Raw genomic sequence first — 22439 nt, forward strand, 5'->3', positions numbered from 1 at the left:
GCTGACAAGGTGCTTTCCAGACAGCTGAAGGGCATTCAAGCTGAAAGGGCGATACACAGAATTCTCTCTGCAACTGGCCAGTTGCTGTCCGATCACAAGCAGATAAATGACAGATTTCGCAGTTTTTATTGTCAGTTATACACATCTAGTACTATGGCCACAGTTGCTGAAATCACTAATTTTCTTAATGCTTTAGACATCCCGACTCTTCCTGAGGCTGCACGGGGCTTACTCGATGCAGACTTTACGCTGGAGGAAATTAGAAATGCAATCTGCTCCTTTCCTAATGGAAAAGCTTGTGGTCCGGACGGTTTCGGGATAGAGCTTTATAAGACACATATTGACGTTATCGCTCCCCTGCTACTTTGGATGGTAAATTGCGCAGTGTTAAACGGCTCATTCCCTCATTCTTTCTACGATGCCCATATATGTCTCCTCCTGAAAAAAGACAGAGACGAAACTAATGTTTCTTCCTATCGTCCCCTAAGTCTTCTCAACTCAGACCAAAAGATAATTGCTAAAGTCCTAACCAACCGGTTAAATAAGCACATAGGTTCTATAATTCATCCTGACCAATCGGGTTTTATCCCCAATAGATTCTCTTTTTCTAATACTAGATGTCTCTTAAATGCGATGTACTCAACGACACTGCCCAATTCTGCGGTGATTTCACTCGATGCCCAGCAGGCTTTCGACCAAGTGGAATGGAGTTATTTGTTTGCTACTCTTGAAAAATTTGGTTTTGGGTCGAATTTTTTGAATATGATTAAGTTGCTTTACGCTTGCCCTCGTTCCTCGGTCCTTACCAACCATGAGAGGTCGCTCCCGTTCCTCTTACACCGTGGGACAAGGCAGGGTTGTTGCCTCTCTCCAATGCTTTTTGCTTTAGCTCTTGAGCCGTTGGCCATTGCCATCAGAGCCAATTCCCATATCTCTGGTATAAATTGTGGCACGTCAGAGTACACCATCGGTCTGTATGCAGATGATATCATATTGGCTCTTTCAGATTTAAAGATCTCCCTTCCTCCACTTCTTAAGCTGATTGACAGCTTTGGCCACCTATCAGGGTTCACCATAAATTGGAAGAAGTCTGTTCTTATGCCGCTGTTGTCTGGTCTGGGCCCTGATTTCCTGTCTAGTTTGCCCTTTAAGGTCTCCCAGGATTACTTTTCATACCTGGGTATTAACATCCCTAGGAACTCAAAACTCCTCTTCAGGCTTAATTATTCGGTTCTAACTGATGAGCTCAAGTGTATGATAGATAGGTGGAAACTTCTCCCACTTTCAATGATTGGCCGTATCAATATAATCAAAATGGTTGTGCTCCCTAAATTCATGTACCTATTCCAGAACGTTCCTATTTTTCTCAGGTCTTCCTTTTTCAAAGCGTTGGATGCCATTATCATGCCTTTCGCTTGGGCCTACAAGCCCCCCCGCATCTCGAAGTCTCACTTGCAAAAGCCCTCGGACGAGGGTGGTCTGGGCCTTCCAGTTTTCAGACATTATTACTGGGCCTGTAATGCCAGAGCCTGGGTCTTCTGGAATCTGCCTATAGTTGGTGATGCTGTGGGATGCAGGTCCAGCCCTAAATGGCTCGAATTGGAGCTTAGCACTGCTATCGAGCACACTGGAGCATCCCTGCCAGCTATCTTATTTTCAAAATCGGTTATTAAAAGTGCATGTGATGACTTTATTCTTTGCAACTCCATAAAAATATTGAATCAAATTAAGAGAATCTTGAACCTCCCGGTAGTGTCAACTTTTGCCCCGATCTGCCACAATCCTAGCTTTACGCCTAGTACAATGGATGCTGCTTTCAAACAATGGCCTGTCAAAGGATTAATTGCTATAAAGGATCTTTATATTGACAATCATTTTGCCTCTTTTGCTCAGCTTCAGACAAAGTACAATCTCCCTACAAGTCATTTTTTTCGGTACTTACAAATTAGGAATTATGTCAAGCAAGCATTCTCAAATTTAGATACCATCCCCATACAGCATGTCTTTTACAATATGATGAACGAACCTCCCACCTCAAAACACTTAATTTCTCGGCTTGTCAACCTTTTTTCTTCGGCAGTCCCCTCTTGCCATATTAAAGAGGCTTGGACAAGGGACACTGGTTTGGTTATCTCTGACGATCTATGGGCTGAAGTGTTAAGTCGGATAAAACTATGCTCTGTTAACGCCCGGCTTCAGTTAATTCAATTTAAGGTTGTCCATAGACTGCACTATTCCAAAACCAAATTGAACAAGATTTTTCCTAACGTTTCCCCCAAATGTGATAAATGTAAACTTGTGGACGGTACTCTTGGCCATCTTTTTTGGTCCTGTTCTACGCTTACAGCCTTTTGGACTAGTATTTTTAGTTTCTATAGCACTGTTTATGATAGGCAACTGTATCCTGACTGTCTTATGGTGATCCTGGGCTGCTCCGGTGACTCCTTGGCACTTCCCTTTGCTGTTCAACAGGCCCTCATGTTTGGTATGGTGATTGCCAAACGTTTGATTCTGGGGGAGTGGAAATCTGCCTCCCCTCCCTGCTTCAAGAGGTGGCTCGAGGAGATGGTCTCCTGTCTATACCTGGAAGAAATTCGGTTCTCTACGTCTGATTCCATGGAGAAGTTCAGGAAGATATGGGGGCCCTTTATAGACCACATTAAGAAGGACAGTCCACGCCCTGGGTCCTGACCACATTGTTTTAACTGCTTTCATTCTGAGCTGTTGCCCATAACTGTTTTTGCATGATTGTTATCAGCTCCTCCTAGCGATCTTTGGATTTGATCTTGTGGATTGGACTCACTAGATTGTGAGTTGTTTGACATGTATACCAGTTGCTTTGTTTGCTTCTCTGCTGTTTTTAATAAGTGCTGGCCTTGTACCCTGTTGTGTGGTTTGTTGCTCTGTTTTTTTTGTTTGTTTGTTTGTTTTTTTTGGTTGTTATTGTCTTTATTGTCTGTGTTCTTCTGTCCCGCTGTTTGTGAATGTGTAAAAAAATTTTGAAACTTGCATAAATAAATACATTTAAAAAAAAAAGAAATTGAAGAAGTTTTGAAAAAAAATCTTGGAAATGCCCTAAATGTGAGAAGCAGATTTTGTATTTACTTTTCTTTTGCCAATCAAGATAACTAAAAGTATAATTTTCACCATACAACTACTAACCTTGTCATCTCCTGCACTGTCTGTTCTGGGCTCTGGGCGTGTCCTTCCCAGCGCTCATGAGACTGCTTTGCTGCACTGTGGTATGAGGTGCTAACCTGTTGACAGTGTTAATTTTAACATGTATTCCACCAAAGATTATAGAAGTAATGTATTCTGAATACTTTACAACTACATGAATGTGCTATTGCTGTGTGATTTATTACTGTTACTGAAGGTTACTCTCCATACCAACACCAACTAGATGTTTAAATCTTAATATAAATGAGTAACAGTAGGTGCACATCAGGTAAGGCTGCACTTTTTGCAGCGATCTCGTATAGAAAACAGGTCGCGGCTCCGAACCGTAGTAAAGGGACCTCTGGCTAATACGTCGGGTTCGTGTTGGGCTCGTAGCTGAAAACTAGCTTTACTTTGTTGTCTGGGTCACTTTGCTAGCGAGAGACAGAGAGAGGCGTTGAAAGGCTGCTGCAACAGAGCTTATTGTTTCAGAGGAAAACACGAACACGGTGTACAGTCGAGTCTTAATAGCTTACTTACAGCTGGGCTCGTCAGGCACTCTTCTTGGCTGCAGTGGTTATTATTATTATATATATATATTATATATATTATTATTATATTATTTACATGCTTCCAGCTCCCGTTTCTGCTCCGTGACAGCTGTACTTTTCCTTTTTCTCCCTCCCTCGCTCACAGACACATAACGGGTATGGCAGTCCATTCTCCCTGCCGCACGGACTACACCGCCCATCAGGCTACATTGTTTAGGGTGATGCCTGTAACACTCTGCTATTGCCTTCATATTAAATCATTTTTGTGTAATAATTTTTAGAGGCTCCTATTGTGTGTTTTGTTTGGGTTTCCACCGGCGTGGAATTACCAAAAATAGAGAGACCATAGCCAAACATATGAAACAGGAAAATACCACCATGTAATCCATTTATTTCAACAAACTAACTGTATTCTCAATATCACCTATTGAACGGTAACTGTAACGGATACATTTACTCATATTTTATATTTTAAATACGTAACGCCGGTGCATGTATTATGTTACTCCCCAACACTGCCTGTTGTTGAGATCCTGAGATCCGCTCCTAAAACACCGGCCTCCAACTCCTGAAGAGACATGGGTGTCCCTAAATTTAGCAAATATTAGCTTCAGGCTAGCTTGCTAAGACGAATAGGCTAATACCAGCATTTTACCACAACTTCACCAGATGTAGCTAAAAAAACTAAACTAATGTCCAGTCCAGTGGGACAGCAAGGAAAGATGACAAAAAATGATTACTTACTTGCGGTTTGGAGGGTCAAGCTGAAATTGAAGCAGCCATTGAAAGACGGGAAGAGAGAAAGATGGCAGCTTGGTCAGCACTAGTGGCCTCTATAATGTATGCAAATACATGCATACATGACGTCATTTTGCGGAAGTGTAGTTTTTTACCAACAGGGCCTTATGAGCCTATACTTGTGTTTTTAAAAGTTATGTTTGGCTTTATGACTTTCTGTGTCGTTTCTGGGATGCTTAGGACTCATATTGCACTGCTGGAAATAGTTTATTTTGATGCATATGCTGTTTTGTTGCAAATTTGCACTATAATATTTATTTTCGTTTTTCCTGCAGTATATAAAAATTGGTGTATTTCAAAAATAAAACTATGAAGACACTCAAAATAAATTTCCTGTGGTGGGAAACTAACTTTTTTGTATTTACAGTTTTGAGGGATAAGCCTCTTAAATTTCTCTAACTAGAAATATATGTTAAAAAACAAAAACGATTTTAAATTAACTTTTTGTAGTTTATTGCACTTTTTTTTTTTTTTTTACAATTTATGCAGTTACTATGCACTTAATGCAGACATATTATTAAAATTTGGGCTATAATGGTTGTATTGATGTATATCAACTTGAAATGCTCCCAGAAATGGCTCTACAACATGTAAAAATATAATATAAGCTCTGGCGGACTTGGTTCTATGGTAGGTCTTAAAGGGTTAATAGGACCTTTGAGCTCAATGGCAATTAATTAGTAGTAGAAATAATTTCTGGTATGCACTACAGAAATGTAGCAGTGACAATAATATTGTATGCTGTAATCGTACTGGGCAATTAGTGATACAAAAAAACCTCTTTTATCCTGTGAATAAAATGTTTTTGTCAGTGTACCATAATAACAGAAGCGAAACACAATATTGTGTCAGGACAATTCACTATTTATGCACAATAAACAAAGGAGCATAGCGCGGTGATTTCTGTTCAGCGCCAGACACCGCCCCCAACATGTCCGGCTGGATAACCGCTGCTCATCTACCATCACAATGAACACCGGTGTAGCACAAGGCTGTGTGATGAGCCCTTTCCTCTACTCCCTCTTCACCCACCACTGCAGACCTGCTGATGGTTCCAACACCATCATTAAGTTTGCAGATGACACCACGGTGATTGGCCTCATCAGTGACAATGATGAGGCCACCTACAGGGAGGAGGTGGATCGTCTGGCTGAGTGGTGCGACACAAACAACCTGCTGCTTAACACCGAGAAGACCAAGGAGCTCATCGTGGACTACAGGAGGAATGCTGACCCACATCCACCCATCCACATTAAGGGGACGGCTGTGGAGCGTGTGAGCAGCTTCAAGTTCCTGGGAGTCCACATCTCCGAGGATCTCACCTGGACGACCAACTGCTCCAAGCTGGTCAAGAAGGCTCACCAGCGCCTCTTCTTCTTGAGGACTCTGAGGAAGAACCACCTGTCCTCAGACATCCTGGTGAACTTCTATCGCTGCACCATCGAGAGCATCCTGACCAACTGTATAACAGTCTGGTACGGGAACTGCTCTGCCTCGGACCGGAAGGCATTGCAGAGGGTCGTGAAAACTGCCCACCACATCGCCGGAGCACCACTTCCTGCCATAAAAGACATCCACAGTAAGCGGTGTCTGAAAAGGGCTGGGAAAATCATCAAAGACCCCAGTCACCCATCACATGGACTCTTCACCCTCCTGCCCTCTGGGAGGCGCCACAGGAGCCTCCGGACTAAGACCACCAGGTACCGGAACAGCTTCTTCCCCACAGCTGTCAGACTCCTGAACTCTGCCTCCTGACATCTGACCCACGTTAAAACATGGACTGAACATACACACACCCACAATGGACAACTGTACCCTCAAACACACAATAATAACATGGACTGAACCACCACTCACAACCACCAGCACTTTATACAGCCTCTGTAGAAACTATCCACACCCTCACTTATCTTAACTGCACTACTGTATAGCTCTGTGTAAATAATCATTCTGTACATTCGATAATCTTTAATCCGACAACTGTTTACAACTTGCATAGTTCCCATTTCTGTATAGCTGTATATCTCAGATTCTGTAAAGTTATTTATTTCATATTCTGTATAGTTTTTCATATTTATATCCTGTTCATAGCCTGTACATACTTATAGTTATAGAATATTCACAACATACTTCATACCGTGTACATTATAACATACCATAATAGACCCATTTCTGTAATATACTCACATATCTATATTATTGCTAATATATATTGTAATATATCTATATCACTAAAGCACTTCTGGATGGATGCAAACTGCATTTCGTTGCCCTGTACCTGTGCATGTGCAATGACAATAAAGTTGAATTCTATTCTACTTGCTTGTAACCTATGTCACCAATTATGTTATGAAAAATGACGCATTAACTACAACAGAAGACTGACCTTTGTGGGAATGCTTGGAGCAGACTAACCTGTGAGCTGGAGGGTTCTGAGACGTTATATTTGGTCTTTGAATGGCTGCAATCCAGGCCATCTGTCGCCTCTTTGTTACTTCGGAAACATGGCTCGAACAATTTCTCTTCAACGACGTAATCCGATAACAACCGATCTCTTTACCCGTCGGCTTCCCGTGGCTGTCATGCGACCGGCTATTGCAGTTAATAATACAACAGCTTCTTGCCATTTTTTGTATTTCTTTTTATCTCTGATTTCAATTGAAAGCCTGCGTGCGCTAGTACCTCTTGCCACGAGTTCCCAGAATCCTTTGCGGTTTTACCCCTGAATGACTTCACATTTTCAATCTCTATATGAGGGAGGTCTGGGATGGTGTGAAAACCATCACGGGCCACAACACCAAGAACAGCACAGTGGGGGGGGGACTGTGGAGAAGGCACACAACCCCCTACCCCCACCCCCACCTTTACTACAAAGCCCTCTCCCTACTCTCCTGCCTCCCTCGCTTCTCCCCCTCCCTGACACTATGACATCCCCCTCCTCCAACCCCTCTCTCAACAGGAGGACATTGACCCCCCTACCCCCTTCCAATCATCTCCCAGTGTCACAGTGGATCAGGTCAGGAGACAACTGAAGAAGCTTCGCCCCAGGAAGGCAGCAGGCCCAGACAAGGTGTGTCCTAGGATGCTAAAGGCGTGTGCTGCTGAACTTGGAGAGCCGCCACAACAAATCTTCAATCTTAGTGTGCGACTGGGGAGAGTGCCCGCCCTCTGGAAGACATCCTGCATCATCCCGGTTCCCAAACAGAACCGGTCCAATGAGCTGAATGACTGCCTGACCAGTGGCACTGACGTCACATCTTATGAAGACTCTAGAGCGGCTCTTCCTCACCCTCCTCCGACCACAGGTACAACATGCCCAGGACCCACTACAGTTTGCATACAAGGCGGGTGTCGAAGTGCAGGATGCCATCCTGTACCTCCTACACAGAGCCCACTCACACCTGGACAAGGGAAAAGGCACGGTCAGGATCCTGTTTCTTGACTTTTCCAGTGCCTTCAATACAATCCGGCCCTGTCTGCTCCAGGAGAAACTAAACAGGATGGAGGTGGACCCCTGCCTGGTCGCTTGGATCTCCGACTACCTCACTGACAGACCACAGTACGTCAGTCTGAAGGACATCACGTCTGACACTGTGGTCAGCAGCACCGGGGCACGACAGGGAACTGTGCTGTCCCCTCTTCTCTTCACCCTAGGGCTGCTCAATTAATCAAATTTTAATCACGATTACAATCTGGGCTTTCAACGATCATTAAAAATGACTGAGCCGATTATTAGCCCCTCCCTCGTGCTTTACTCTCGCGCTGCTCCGTGTGGCAAATTGAGCGCACCTCTCTGCATTTCGAACATGCATCACAACAATTAAGAGGACCCGAGGAAAGCTCGGAAAGCTAAGCAGAAGTTATTTGGAGAGGAGAGTGACTGCCGTTGGTTGAAAAGAGAGGTAAAAACAAAACTTCAGTGGTGAGGAAACATTATGGGTTCCCGGAGTCAGATGTGGATCAAGTAGACATAGTGTGTAAACTTTGCTACAGCAACACTGCAAAGTTCACTAAACATAGATGTTTACATTTTTCATTTATTTTTTATATTGCAAACATTTGCACTGTTATCAGTATTTGCACACTATTTTATATTGTTTTTTAAAGTCATTATTCAACACATTGTTATTGTTAACCCTTTAAATCCTTGTAGAACCGGAACCGCGGAAGCTAGCGCAATAATTTGTTTTGCATATGAAACCGGAGGAGTTGTACTTACATCTTATGCCATCAGCTTGTCCTCGGTCACGCTTTCCTTCCACATAAAGCTTTGCAAAAATTGCATAAAAAGCGCTTGCAGGAACAAAAACATAATATTCCAGAAACACGCTTTGCCGATCCGATCAGCTGTTCGTAACACTTCCCACATTGATAAAGACGTCAACGCGAACTATCGCATGTTCGCCATTTCCTGTCCGAAACCGGAAGTGACGTCATTTTCGCGGAAAATGTAGTTTTTTACTTGTAGGCCTTAAAAGCCTATACTGGTGTTTTTATAAGTCATGTTTGACTTTTCTGAATAGTTGCTGGGATGCTCAGAACTCGAATTGCACTGCTGGAAATAGTTTATTTTGATGCACCTGCTGTTTTCTTTGCAAATTTGCATCATAGGATTGTTTTTTGTTTTTCCTGCAGTATATAAAAATTGCGGTATCTCCAAAATAAAACTATGAAGACACTCAAAATAAATTTCCTGTGGTGGGGAACTATTTTTGCAACTTTTTTGTATTTAAAGTTTTGAGGGATAAACCTCTTAAATTTCCCCAAGTAGAAATATATGTAAAAAAACAAAACAAAAAAGATTTTCAATTTTTTTGTAGTTTATTGCACTTTTTTGCAATTAATGTAATTACTATGGACTTAATGCATACATATTATTAAAATATGGGCTATAACAGTTGTATTGATGTATAGCAACTTGAAATGCTCCCAAAAATGGCACTACAGCATGTAAAAAGAAAAATATAAGCTCTGGTGGACTTGGTTCTATGGTAGGTCTTAAAGGGTTAAATAAATATCGTCAAATAATCGAGATCTCAATTTCAGTGAAAATAATCGTGATTATCATTTTTGCCATAATCGAGCAGCCCTACTTCAGAGCCACTACTCGTACACACTGAAAGAAGCCAGGCATTTAGGACCACACTGAAAAACCCACCTCCTTAATACTAGATAAATACACTTATTTTTGGTGAAGATTTGTTTTTTTTCTTACTAAGATTTCTTGAAATAAGAACAATATCTAGATTGAAATAAAGCTAAAAATAAGTCTTTTACACTTATTTCAGTCAACAAATTGAATCTTACAATAAGCCTTACACACTTATTCCAGGCAACCAATCACAGCAATTGAAACTTAAAATACGTTTTAACCACTTGTTCTAAGCAAAATGTTGAAGAAATTGAATCTGAAAACAGGCATAAAACACTTATTCTAAGGAACAAATCAAGGCAAATAATCTAAAAACTAGTACAATTATTTTAAAGATACACTGCAAAAATATTGAGGAGGGATACAGGAGGGATTCAAAATCACAACACTGGTCCAGGAGAGTGAGTCAAACGATGATTTTAATGATTTTAATGAACACACGTGTGGGAGATGAACACTGTACACAGTAGTGATGTGTGATACCACTAATTTTCTTTCTGATCCGATACCAAGTAATATTCAGGGTGGTATCGACGATACTGATCCAATACCGATACTTTGTACAACAACTTATTTTATTTATTGTATCTCAAATTATAGCGTCATAATGATTACAGGACATCAGATTTCTTGTTCTTATCACTTAATAATGCAAAGTTCATCATATAGAAATAAAAAAAAACTGAAGTTGTGCACTATTTGAACAGCTTGCCTGCCTGCAGCACTAAAGGACTCCATGAGAGACGTCTGTCTCGCCCTAGCAGCACCTGTCCCTGTCCTCCTCTTGAGTTCGCCTCAACATACGCTCGTCATATTCTGTGATATGATTTACTCTGAGGTGTTTGACAAGGTTAGTGATGTTGCCACAACCATACATCCCAACCCTCCCGATTTTTCCGGGAGAATACCAAATTTTAGTGACCCTCCCGAAAATCTCCCGGAGCCACCATTCTCCCAGTTTCTTATGAAAGGCGGAAGAGATGGTAAATGGTAAATGGCCTGGTAGTTCCTTTGAATGTAGACAATCCGAATGTTATAGTTTCTTTCCACTGTGTTCCTGTTAATGATAAACTACAAATTTACCCTAAATTACTAAAATATCGATATTTTAATATGAGAATCGATTCTAGAACATAAATGATTGGTATCGGAGGAATCGATATTTCAGGATCGATCCGCACATCACTAGTGCGCAGACAGCATCGATCTCACTCGAACAATACACAATCAGTTGTTTTTATATCATCAGGGAGTATTTACTGATGGCCCTTCCGCGTCATCACATGCATCAGTTTCAAAACCACAAATGTTCTGTTAACAACTTTTAACACAGTTAGAAAAGAACATTTTCTACGTCTCCACGGCAGGTGCTTCCTGTCGCTGCTGGATGCTCGCTTATCATCTGGAACATTAGCAGCAGTTCTGCAACAAACTGTTCTTTTGCAGGCACAAAATGCAGTCACAAGCAAAATACGATTAAACTTTCACCTATAAATGAGTCCATCTACTGTGTGGGTGTGTGTGTATATGTGTCGACCTGAAATGCACTCAGTTTCACCTCTCACCTCACCAGCTAAACCTTGTAACCTTTCCACCAGACAGAAGGCCAGCATGTACACAACTGAAACTATATGTGTAATATATTGAATAAATGTTTTAATCAAATGCCACTACTCAAAGCTTAATATTAAGATTATAAATGAATAAAACATGATAAAGAATAACATGATATAAGTGTTTTATAAGCGTGTAAGCAACCTTTCCACAGCTCTAGGCCACTTTACTCAATAGATCGGCCGGATATCGCGCCGGACGAAGCTTCTGACCATCAATTAACTGACTGAGCTTCAACTCCTTAATAAGCACCAAAATGCAATGTGTATAAAATGATTACAGTTGCTCCTGCAATGACAGATTATTAAATGATTATGATACCGCCTATAATACAGACTTTAATGTAATGTTAACAGCTTCAATAAATGCTTTAATGCACGTTACGTGGTTACGTGGTTCTAATGCAATGATAATACTGATAATAAAATAGCAGTAAAATAACTTCTTTAATCCTACATAAGAATTAAAAAAATAATTCAAGTGTAAATTGCAACTTCAAAACTATCAGGCCCAAACCTTCCAACACAGACCTAAGTTATATCTTGCTCAAACAACTCTACGTTTGAATAAAAATTTCTCCAGCCTGCCATGACTGTTTTGTATGAGCCTGTGGTGTCTTGCTCATGGATTTTGTCCTTTAACACTTCAGTCTGAATGGCAGACAGAAGCCTTGCCACACATTCAGGATAGGTGAGATGCAGGGTGTAGTAGTATGCCATAAGATACAGCAAACCTTCTCCGAGGTCATCTGTGGCAAATGTGGTGATGGGAGTGGTTCCATCTGCAATAAGACAGCGGGACCCTTCAAAGAGCAGAACAGGGCTGATGCTGGATCTTCTGTTGGCAAAAGAAAAACAAAGACAAAATTGTACAATGTACGGAGAAACTCCAACGCTATCAGGGTAGTTCAAATAACCACAAGTATGTATTAAACTTGGACTTCACTTTATTGCACCCTTTGGGGTGCACCCTTGGGGGTGATACATGAATGATGACAACCATAGATCAGATGCGCTACAGTCCATATTAATGTTATTTTTCTTTAGATAGACAAATACTGTATAGAAAATCCCCAATATTCATGCCATTGAAAAATGTAATAAATTCTGCCTCATCACCGTTAGGATTATGTCTTTACACACTTTAGGAAATGACAAAAATACTGCACCTGTGATAGTTAAATATATAATTATTTCCAATTTCTGTTTTAATTTCTTTATGATTTTCTTTATTATTTTTATTGAAATGTTTTGATCTATCAGTGTTTGTGCCATTTCAGACTTCTGCACACGTTCCCAAATATAAACTACATTGTTGGAGGACTTGGCATGGATAAAAACACCATATGCCAATTAAACTGTTAAAGTGAAGGCTTTAGGGGCATTATTTGATAACAAATATGAAGAAACCCAGACCTGAAGGACAAGAATCAGTGCTTCACTGGCATGTCCCAGCTTCTTGGGTGGTGCAGCTTGTGATGGGAAGAGAGTTGGTAGTGCCCTGAACAGGGCTATGTTTAAACAGAACAGGAAAGAAAGGACTAAATCAACTTTCAGTTCAATATTCAATATTATTGCCATAATTGTAATCTTTCACTTACAACTGTTGTCACCAGAACTGCTCCTTGGTGGCAAAAGCATGTTTGATCCACCACTTGAATCTGCATCATAATCTTCTCCCTGGTCACATGGTGAGATATCCATGAGACGCCTTTTCTTTAGTTTCATCATAAATAAGAAAACAAAAATAGTTATATTACAGGAGTCCTAAACAAAATGTGTCGTGCTAGGTGTTTTTAAATCAAAAGCAGCAAAACTTGCCTCTTTGTGAATATGAGCCCACAACTGTTTCCTCCTCATAAAATTTTCAGGCCCTGGAAGCAGGTCCCTTAAATCGCCCCTACTGAGGGTGTGGAGCAAGACCTCGTCTATGTTGGCAGCTGTAAATAAAAGTCAGTAACTTTCAAAAATGTAAAAGTTGTACATCTCTTTAAATGTATACATTTGACTGTTCAAAAAAGGAAACAATTCCAAATTGCCATTTTGTCAAATACCTTTAAATGTAATTTAAATATTTTATTGATTTGACAACATAAAACTGATTCTATGTAGGTCACTGTCAGTGTGTGCAACACAAAATTCATTTAGACATTAATTTGCATAAATATGCGTATGCTTGGCCCACCATTTAGAACTGAAAGGCTGCAATCATCCAAACCCTCCGTGATTTACTGGTGTAGCTTTTGTCAGAACTTTTCCCTGAGGAAAGAAAAACATATGTTTGGGTCAAAAAGAAAAACTGAGTCAAGACACCACCTGCCATGGATCCAAAGTCTATGCAATCAGACACCTGGATAAGGTGCAAAAGACAGACTAAGTAGAGCCTGTGTTAATTCCATGGTTAAGTCTTATAAAATTGCTCACTTAAATTTTATGACGAGGCTATTCCAAACTAGTTTTCAAACTAAAACTAATAGTGCCCAACTGCTTGTCAAATCATTCAACAAATGATCAAAGCTCAGATTAGGCCACTTCATCCATAAGAAAAAATGTTACCTCACTTCAGCAAGGTTAAAGTGACCTGATTTATATGAATAGTTTACAACATAAATAATTGGATTATAATTATAATTTTCTTCCTCACTGGCAGAACTCAGGTGGTGAGGGTGGGCAGGTGCGTCTCTAACAGCATCACCATCAACACAGGAGCACCACAGGGATCTGTCCTCTCGCTAGGGCTGAACGATTATGGAAAATAATCTAATTGCGATTTTTTGCCCCAAGATTGCGATGCGATATGCGATTATTTTTTAAGGTCTTTGTCTTCTGTATTATTAAACAAAGACAAGCAATACATCATATAGTATGGCCAATACTATATTACATTAATTTTAAACTGTTCTTTCCTGGAAGACAGACCTCTGTTATGATGACATGAGGTGATGCATGAATTGATGACTGACATTTTTATTTAACTTCTTCAATCACAACAGTATATTTGAACATACACAATAGTTTATTTTTAGCTTACAAACATCTGAGCATAAAGTGCTGACAAGGAACCCTGGTGTAAACATTAAAATGAAAGTCAGTACAATGTGCAGATTGCAGAAATATACATAAAAAATCAGTGGCTTTACCACACTCAGTTTTTCGACATCTGTGAACTACTAGACAGTCATTAAATTAAAAAATAATATTAAATAAATAAAACTAATAAATAAAAAATACACACATCTTACTGATCTCTGCAGTCAGTAACATTACACATAAAGTGCAAACATAATAGCAATTGTATAAACACACACACAAACACGCCTTTAAAATTCAAAGGCGTGAAATTGGACGGTCTAGCCTTCTGATTAGCGTCACCGCTGTCTCGGTGGAGTTTAATAAACTCGGCCGTCTGCTTCTTGCTATCTAAAATATAACCAGACACTGGTGTAAATTCTCGACTGTCTCATACTTCTGTTTAATAAGTTTTCTGTTTGACGTTTAGTCAGCTGTGTGAAAACCAAGGAGGAACCCACCCGGGGGATTAATAAAGTTTTATTTTATCTAATCTAATAACTTTAATCTCAGCCAAACCGATTTACTCACGAACAAACAAAACACTGAAAAAAGCCCAACAATAACATTTTTAGGTTGTCTAAGTGACTTATATATTACGTTTAACCCAAGCAGCGAAAGTCCGCGGTGATCTGAAAATGATGTGCCGGGAGTTGTGCCGTTCTCGGCCGCATCAGTAACCCTCGAGCTCCCGGCTAGCTATCGAGCTGGTGGGTAGCAGACGCCTCCGAAAACGTCGAAGCACTTTTGCAAATATGGGATATCTTGATAAACCGAGCAGATATTTGATGTTTACACAACTACTTTCTCGCCTGAAAATATGTTAAAAGTCTATTTTGTGACCCAGAAAGATTAGTATGAGTAATTTTAAAACTTAGTAGCGGCCGCCATTGTTGGAAACTGGAGTTTGGCTGGGCCGCGCTATGAATTCTGGGATATGGTAGGCCACGAAGGACACACCCGACCCATCCTTCAAATTCGGGGAAAAGGAGGACGCATTTGTCGGCTACATTCGGAGGAGTCTACGAATTTGGACAGCCTTCGGCGCGTCGCTGTGACGTAATCGGTCTACAAATGCGGCCTCAGGAGGATGCAGCCCATGAATTTGGACATGTCCAGAGTATAATCGCAGCCTTTGCGGTTAGAAAATTGCACTTGATCATGTCGCGATATTATCGCAAATGCGATATATCGTTCAGCCCTACCTCTCGCCACTGCTCTACTCCCTCTACACTTCAGACTGTGTGGCCACCCATGGCTCCAACACCATTGTGAAGTTTGCTGACGACACAGTGGTGTTGGGTGCCATCTCCAACAACGATGAGACGGCCTACATGGATGAAGTGAAGAATCTGGCATCGTGGTGCCAGGACAACCACCTCCAGCTGAACGTCAGCAAGACCAAGGAGCTAGTGGTGGACTTCAGAAGGGGTCAGCACAGAGACTACAAGCCCATTATCATCAATGGAGCTCCAGTGGAGAGGGTGCAGTCCTTCAAGTATCTTGGTGTCCACATCTCCTCAGACCTGACATGGGCTGCCCACATTCAGGTCCAGACCAAAAAGGCTAGGCAGCGCCTGTATCACCTACGACAACTGAGGAAGTTCAGGGTCTCTCCAAAGATCCTCAGGATTTTCTATACAGGCGCTGTGGAGAGCATCCTCACACAGAACATGACATCGTGGTTTGGGAACAGCTGTGTGAAGGACCAAAAAGCTCTCCAGAGAGTGATCCGTACAGCAGAACGCTGCTGCAGGATTGCTCTCCCCCCGCTTCAGGACACCTACACCAGGAGATGCTGGACTAGAGCAGCGCAGATACTGAAGGACCCGTCCCATCCTGGCAACAAACTGTTCCAACTTCTGCAATCTGGTAGAAGGTTCCGCATCTTCTGGGCAAGGACAGAGAGACTCAAGAGGAGCTTCTATCCCCAAGCCATCCGTGCCCTAAACACACACACCCGCCCTCTCACATCATCTATAATTGACTGAGACAGGACTCTTCCAGACACTAAACCAAGGCACAATGTACATTTCAATTCCTTTAATTTTAAATGTGTTTATACTGTCTATCCTGTAAAATAGTCAGATGTCTATTCATATTAATGTACAGAATTCACCTGCTTGCTGCTACTACTGCACATTCACTACATATACTATATATATATATATATATATATAATGTTCTTCCTCTACACCCCCCCCCCCCCCCAATTTTTTTGCACATGTCGAGGAGCGTGTCAGACTACATTTCACTGTGTGTTATACTTGTATAACTATGCATGTGACAAATAAAGAACCTTGAACCTTGAACCTACCTAGACGGTGTCTTGGCAAGTTTTCAGGATTTGTCACACAAATTTGACCTCCCTCGTTCAGCTTATTTAGATACTTCCAAGTTCGTCACTTCCTTCAGCATCATAACCCTGACTTTGCAAATATAACTCCATTTACTGCTGTAGAGGATCTGTTGAAACTAACATTTAAGTCTAAAGGTCTAATCTGAAGAATTAGTAATTGTATAGCCTCCTTTCAGAATATAACAATGGCAAAGATCAAAGCAGACTGGGAGAATGAGCTGGGGGTGGTTTTGGAGGAGGAGACCTGGGAGAGCGCTCTTTTAAGAGTAAACAACAGCACTTTCTGTGCCAAATTAAACATCATACAGTTCAAGATTCTACACCGCATTCAATACTCCAAGGCAAGACTGGCCAAAATATTTCCAAACATAGATGCAAGCTGCGAGACATGTAGAAATCCCTCTGCAGATTTAACACATATGTTTTGGTCATGTCCAACTTTAAAAGCCTACTGCTCAACAATTTTCAAAACATTGTCCGAAGCATTGAATGTTGAGCTTCAACCCAATGCAGTTATGAGCATATTTGGTGTCACAGAGAGAAGACATAGAACACTAAGTAACAGTCATAAAAACATAGTCGCTTTCACTACACTGCTTGCAGCAGAAGGATATTGTTGCATTGGAAATCAAAAAAGCCACCCAAAGCGGCTCTGTGGTTCAGTGACCTGACACAATTTATACAGTTGGAAAAGATAAAGTACGCTCTCAAGGGGTCGAAGGAGAGATTCTTTGCTGTTTGGGATACATTTAGAGAAAATTAAAACCATACCCACCTGAAAGATGCTTTTTTATTTTTTCTGTGTGATTGGGATTCATTTTGTGTAAACTATTCCCCTTTAAGTGCACATCTTCAAATATGGTGAACTTCCTTGTACCTCATTTAAATTCACTTTATTCATTTATTTATTTTAATTTCTTTCCCCTTCTGGATCGGTGTCCAATATGTTCTTGGGGTGGGGTAAATATATAAAAAGGAGCATTGTGGCCTTGCTATATCTATGTCTTTGTACACAGCAAATCCAGCATGTCCAAATTAACACTGTCGGATTTGATTTCAACACTATTAAAGTGTCTATATGGGTCCACACCAGAGAGTGTTAATTTAACTCTTTTTGAGAGTTGGTACGTTAACTCTGATTTAGTGTTAAACACCAAATCTGTCTGGAGTTGATAATTTAACACTTGGTGTTAAGAGTTTATATATTAACTCTCAAAGAGTATTTTAGTTTAACTACGTAAGAGTTATCTTCTAATTCATTCTAAAAAGCGGGAATTTTACTGTTCTGAACTTCTAGAAATTTCTTTTGGAAATAAACATTTACTAAAAAGATGCAATGGTTTTTGAAAAACATTTATTCTGAACTGTGCACCACAATTTCAAAACATTTTCTGAAAGATGTAACAGTGTACATGTTCTCACTTTCATTAGAATTGTGTTTATCAAAAGGTCTGACATGGTAAATGCAAATAACAGCATTCTCATCACCTATTTCTTCAATACAATATGCATGTCCTTCATTCATCCCTTTGTGGAACTTCAACGCACTTCTGCTCTCCCCCATATTCCATCTTCACAAGCATATCCTGTGCGGAGATTGAATAAAAATTAGTTGACACTAATTAATGGCACAAATAATCCAGTAAACAATTGCAGCACAGTAAAAAAAAAAAAAAGGAATCCTCTTTGAGACATTACTTGTGTAAAGTATTTTCCCAAAAGACAAGGACACAGGCAACAGGTAATACTGAACTAAATGTAAAACCTCAACCTTTTTAATTTTTACCTAAACCGTGTGCACAAAACTCTGGAGGGATCTATGCTAACGTAGAATCCAGTCAGGACGTCTGCTACTGCTGTTTGCTCGTTTTTTTTTTAAGGGAGATCGTTTTCAGGCTTCAAGTAGCACCATTATACCAACATTTCACATTCTAGACATTGTTTTAGGTGTATTTGACCAAAAGTTTGACTGAAAATTCACATGCAAGCTTTTTTTCAAGGCTGTGGTATTTGCCCGCAAACAATACCTTTCAGCTAGCTAAAACAGAATGTTATGCTATCACTGAGCAACATGGCTAATGCCTTTCACACAGCTTTGTCTCAACTCCAAAGAGCCACAGAAGTAAAAGCTCATAATAATAATTGAAACAATCTTTGAAAAAATGACTCACCAAGCATGGCAAACAACTCAAATATGTAGAGCAAAATGTTCTTAAACGGCTTCACTTCAGCTTCGATTGGAGCCGTGCTGGGGGCGGAGTCTGTGAATTTACTCTATTGGTGTCATAGCCCCTGTAGGAGTTCAGAGTTAAGAGGTCAAGAGTTAATGTTTCCATTGTAACACCTCCAGATTTGACAGAGAAACACTCATTTTTAACACTCGATTTTAACTACTATCATTTTACACCTCAGAGTTACATTAAAAGAATGTGACTCTGCTTAGAGTAAAATTAACTCTACTTTTGCAAGAAGACTATTAACACCAAAACATTTAACACTTTTGAATTTGCTGTGTACTATGTTGTTGATGCTCAATAAAAAAAAGTTTAAAAAAAAACAACAACCTAGGAACAAACAAAAACATCAAGAAATCAAAGATTAACAATACAAAGCAGAAAACGCTGGGTCACCGACCCAGGACCGTGACACCTGCCTAATTTTGATTGTCCTTGTCTCCTGTGTATTGTCTTCAGTTTCGCTCGTTATGTCTAATTTGCCCCAGGTATATTCCCATGTGTCTCCACTTTTCCCAATCACTCTCCTGTGTAAATATTTTCTCAGTCTCCCCTTGTCTTTTGCCAGAGTGCACTGTCCTATTTCCTGGTCTTTGTTCCCTAGTGTTTCCTTGTCAGAGTTAGTCAGTTTGCATTTATTTTCCCATCTTGTACTTTTGCTCACATCAGCCCATGGGTAGGTGGTAACAAACTATGTCATCTTGACTTTATTATGAAAGACCCAAATTTGTGTCATGAAACACACATTTGACTACTGTTGTTGTGATTTGTCATACATGAGAGTGTAGGTATGTCTATAACAGACAGTGTTTAAAGGTTGTGAGATTATTATATTATTTTATGCCCCTAATTAAAGATTGTGAAATCATTATGTAGTTTTAGTTTGCATTATTCTCCTGACTTAGAAGAAGGTGATAACTATTACACTTATTAAACTGATTTGTATTACATTAGACTGCTGATTTATTGTGAATGAATGATATTGTTTTATGATGCATGATACTGCTGAGAAATACTGTTTTCAGAGAGTCATCGCCTTATTTGTCTGATTAGAAAAGAACAGAACAGACTGCACAGGAAGCCAAGGTCATAACTCAGGCTCACTGAGAGAGAGAAAGAATGTGGATGTTTAGGTTTTATGACTAGGTGGAGGGGGCTGAAGCTATAAGAATGGGAGGAACGCTCAGACACTTCGAGATCAGGCGGACACCCTCCCGCGCTCATCTCCCTTCCAGATGGTTTATGCTCATAAAGTGTTGAATTGTATCGAATAAAAGATTGTTGATTGAGCATTTATACGCCGAGTATCGTTCTTCCTTCAGCCCAAAGATCAAAAGAATTGGGAGGATTCAACAAGGTATATAGCACAAACTGTATGAATGTGTGAATAAGGTCTCCTGATTTGCTATCGAGTCATGAGTAAGAGACTCAGTTGAAGCTGCAGAGACTAGTTTGGCATTAATAATCACATGTTATCATTAATGCCAAACTAATCACATTTTTTAAACATACCAATTTATATTAGCAGTCACCTTAAAGCATTTTAAATACTGACCATACTGACTGCACTGACACTGTCACACTACTTACTTCCAGAATCGGGTCAATATTATTATAAATACTGGTCTTTTATTTCATGGTCATTTCAGTAATAAGAGTGACTGCAAGACGGCAACAATTTGGAGTACATCCTCCCCTGATTTATTTTGTTTTGTTCCTTTGTACACAATAAAGCAGATTACTCATTAGATCATCCCCTGCAGTTTGTCAGACAAGTGATGGAGAGGCTCATCTCAAGCTTAATAATAACTGTAATTTGGGGCCATAACAGCTATTTGGAGTAATTTGATATTCACTCTAGTGGCACTTGTCTGCAATCCATCTTATAGAAAAATAAGGCTACCCAGGAATCCAAGAACTGAAAATGCTTATTTTTTTATGAATGAAATTCTCATATCAAGTCCTGGTGTAATAAATATGTTTGTTTAAAAGGGGGAGTGTCTTTTATAAATTAGCACCTGTGCCAAGAAGGCTTTGGCAGTTTGAAAACTTCTCTTGAGTTTAAACTAAGAAAAGTTTTCAACCTGGGAATTGCCAGAGCAGTATTTCTAAAGATTTATGCCACTATAAGTCTTCTGGACATACTCGTATTAGCTCCTGGAAACAGTTTGCACTTCACCATTGTGCTCACGATTGTGTCTGAAATAAAAATAAAAGTTGAAATCCCTGCTCCTCAATAGTTATAAACCATTCAACCATTTTCCTCCCCCTTACTCATGAACCACAAGAGCTGATTATAATGCAAAGGTGAAGACCACACATTTGGGGGGGTTTTCCGTTCTATCCACCTATTCTGCAGAGAACTGAAAATGTTATAAAACAGATAAATAGAGCAATTCACTTTCATTTATATAACACCGAATCACAACATCAGTGGCCTCAAGGTGCTTTCTATTGAAAGGGAAAGACAATACAACAAGAGAGAGAAAACTCCAAGAAGTGAAGAACCCCCTATGAGCAAGCACTCAGAAAAACCATGGTCACTTGGGGGTGTGGGGAAGGAGACAGGAAAGGAAGCCAGACTTTAATAATAACTAATGATTAAATGCAAAGTGGCATAGAAACACACACAGAATGAAAAGAGACCAGTGAAGAAGAAACACTCACTCTATCATGGGAAGCTCCCAGCAGGATATTGCATTGTAGCTAAGGAATGGTTCAGAGTGAACTGATACAACCCATGGTATAAGTGTTATGAAAAAGTAACGTTTGAAGCCTAATCAAATGAAAATCAAATCGAAATGCCACTCCTGAATCAGAAGGCCTGTCTTCTAATTACACAAACTGAAGCCTGAAAGCTGAAGGCTCAGCCTCCCATTTTATTTTCAAACACGCTGGACAGCAATACCCCGAGACCAAAGTGCCCTATTGGGGTGATAAGGTCTTTAAGATAAGATGGGGCCTGATTATTCATGATCCTGTTATTTAAGGAGGATTTTAAATTGGACATATAAAAATATTTTAAAGAGAACACAATAAAATACAAATACAAATATAAAAAACCTTCTGCCTTGTATCCAGTAAACAGTTCTCTTCTAATGTCCACCATGTGTCATTGTCACATGGTGGACATTAGGCCATCTCTGTTACCTGCTGTTTGTAAATACCCGCTTGTGCTGACCTAGCCTGTTCTGTCTTTTGCTTGTTACAAGTGCTGAGCCTCCTCAGAAACCTTGCTTACCCTGTTATGTGCTACTCATCAGCTCTCTGTAATTTTTCAAACACAAAGTAGTGCATGATTATTTGTAGTTTTCACTTTTGGTGTAGTAAACAGCATGTATATACATATACATATGTATATACATGCTGTATATGTATATGTTTCACGCCCTGTTGAACTCTCTCTTCAAAGTTCTTTTCAACTTTCGCTATACTAGCTGTAGCTCAGGTGGCAGAGCAGGTCAGCCACTAATCAGAAGGTCGGTGGTTCGGCCAAATATCCTT

At 40.1% G+C, this 22439-nt stretch overlaps 1 protein-coding gene across 1 annotated transcript; it reads right to left on the bottom strand.

Annotated features, from left to right (window-relative positions):
• Nucleotides 1–11804: 11804 nt before the first annotated feature.
• On the bottom strand, nucleotides 11805–13672 carry LOC146697876 (uncharacterized). The gene is made up of 5 exons (XM_085472771.1): nucleotides 13622–13672; nucleotides 13459–13492; nucleotides 13091–13213; nucleotides 12670–12823; nucleotides 11805–12111 (listed from the first exon to the last, which is right to left on the bottom strand). Exons 1-5 carry the CDS (start codon nucleotides 13670–13672, stop codon nucleotides 11805–11807), a joined length of 669 nt encoding a protein of 222 aa, XP_085328897.1.
• Between the last annotated feature and the right edge of the window lie 8767 nt (nucleotides 13673–22439).

This window comes from Copadichromis virginalis, linkage group LG11 (assembly GCF_057382275.1).
Source record: "Copadichromis virginalis isolate Kocher_CV1m ecotype Utaka linkage group LG11, C_Virginalis_male_GT1.1, whole genome shotgun sequence".
In the NCBI taxonomy this organism is placed as follows: Eukaryota; Metazoa; Chordata; class Actinopteri; order Cichliformes; family Cichlidae; genus Copadichromis; species Copadichromis virginalis.

Bases quoted from the DNA above. Each gene is read 5' to 3' on its own strand.
- LOC146697876 (XM_085472771.1), bottom strand. From the start codon at position 13,672: ATGGAATTAACACAGGCTCTACTTAGTCTGTCTTTTGCACCTTATCCA. The intron at 13,214-13,458 runs GTGGGCCAAGCA...TTTTATTTACAG, and splicing joins CAGCCTTTCAGTTCTAAATG to CTGCCAACATAGACGAGGTC. The intron at 12,112-12,669 runs GTTATCAAATAA...TTTTGCCAACAG, and splicing joins GTCTGGGTTTCTTCATATTT to AAGATCCAGCATCAGCCCTG.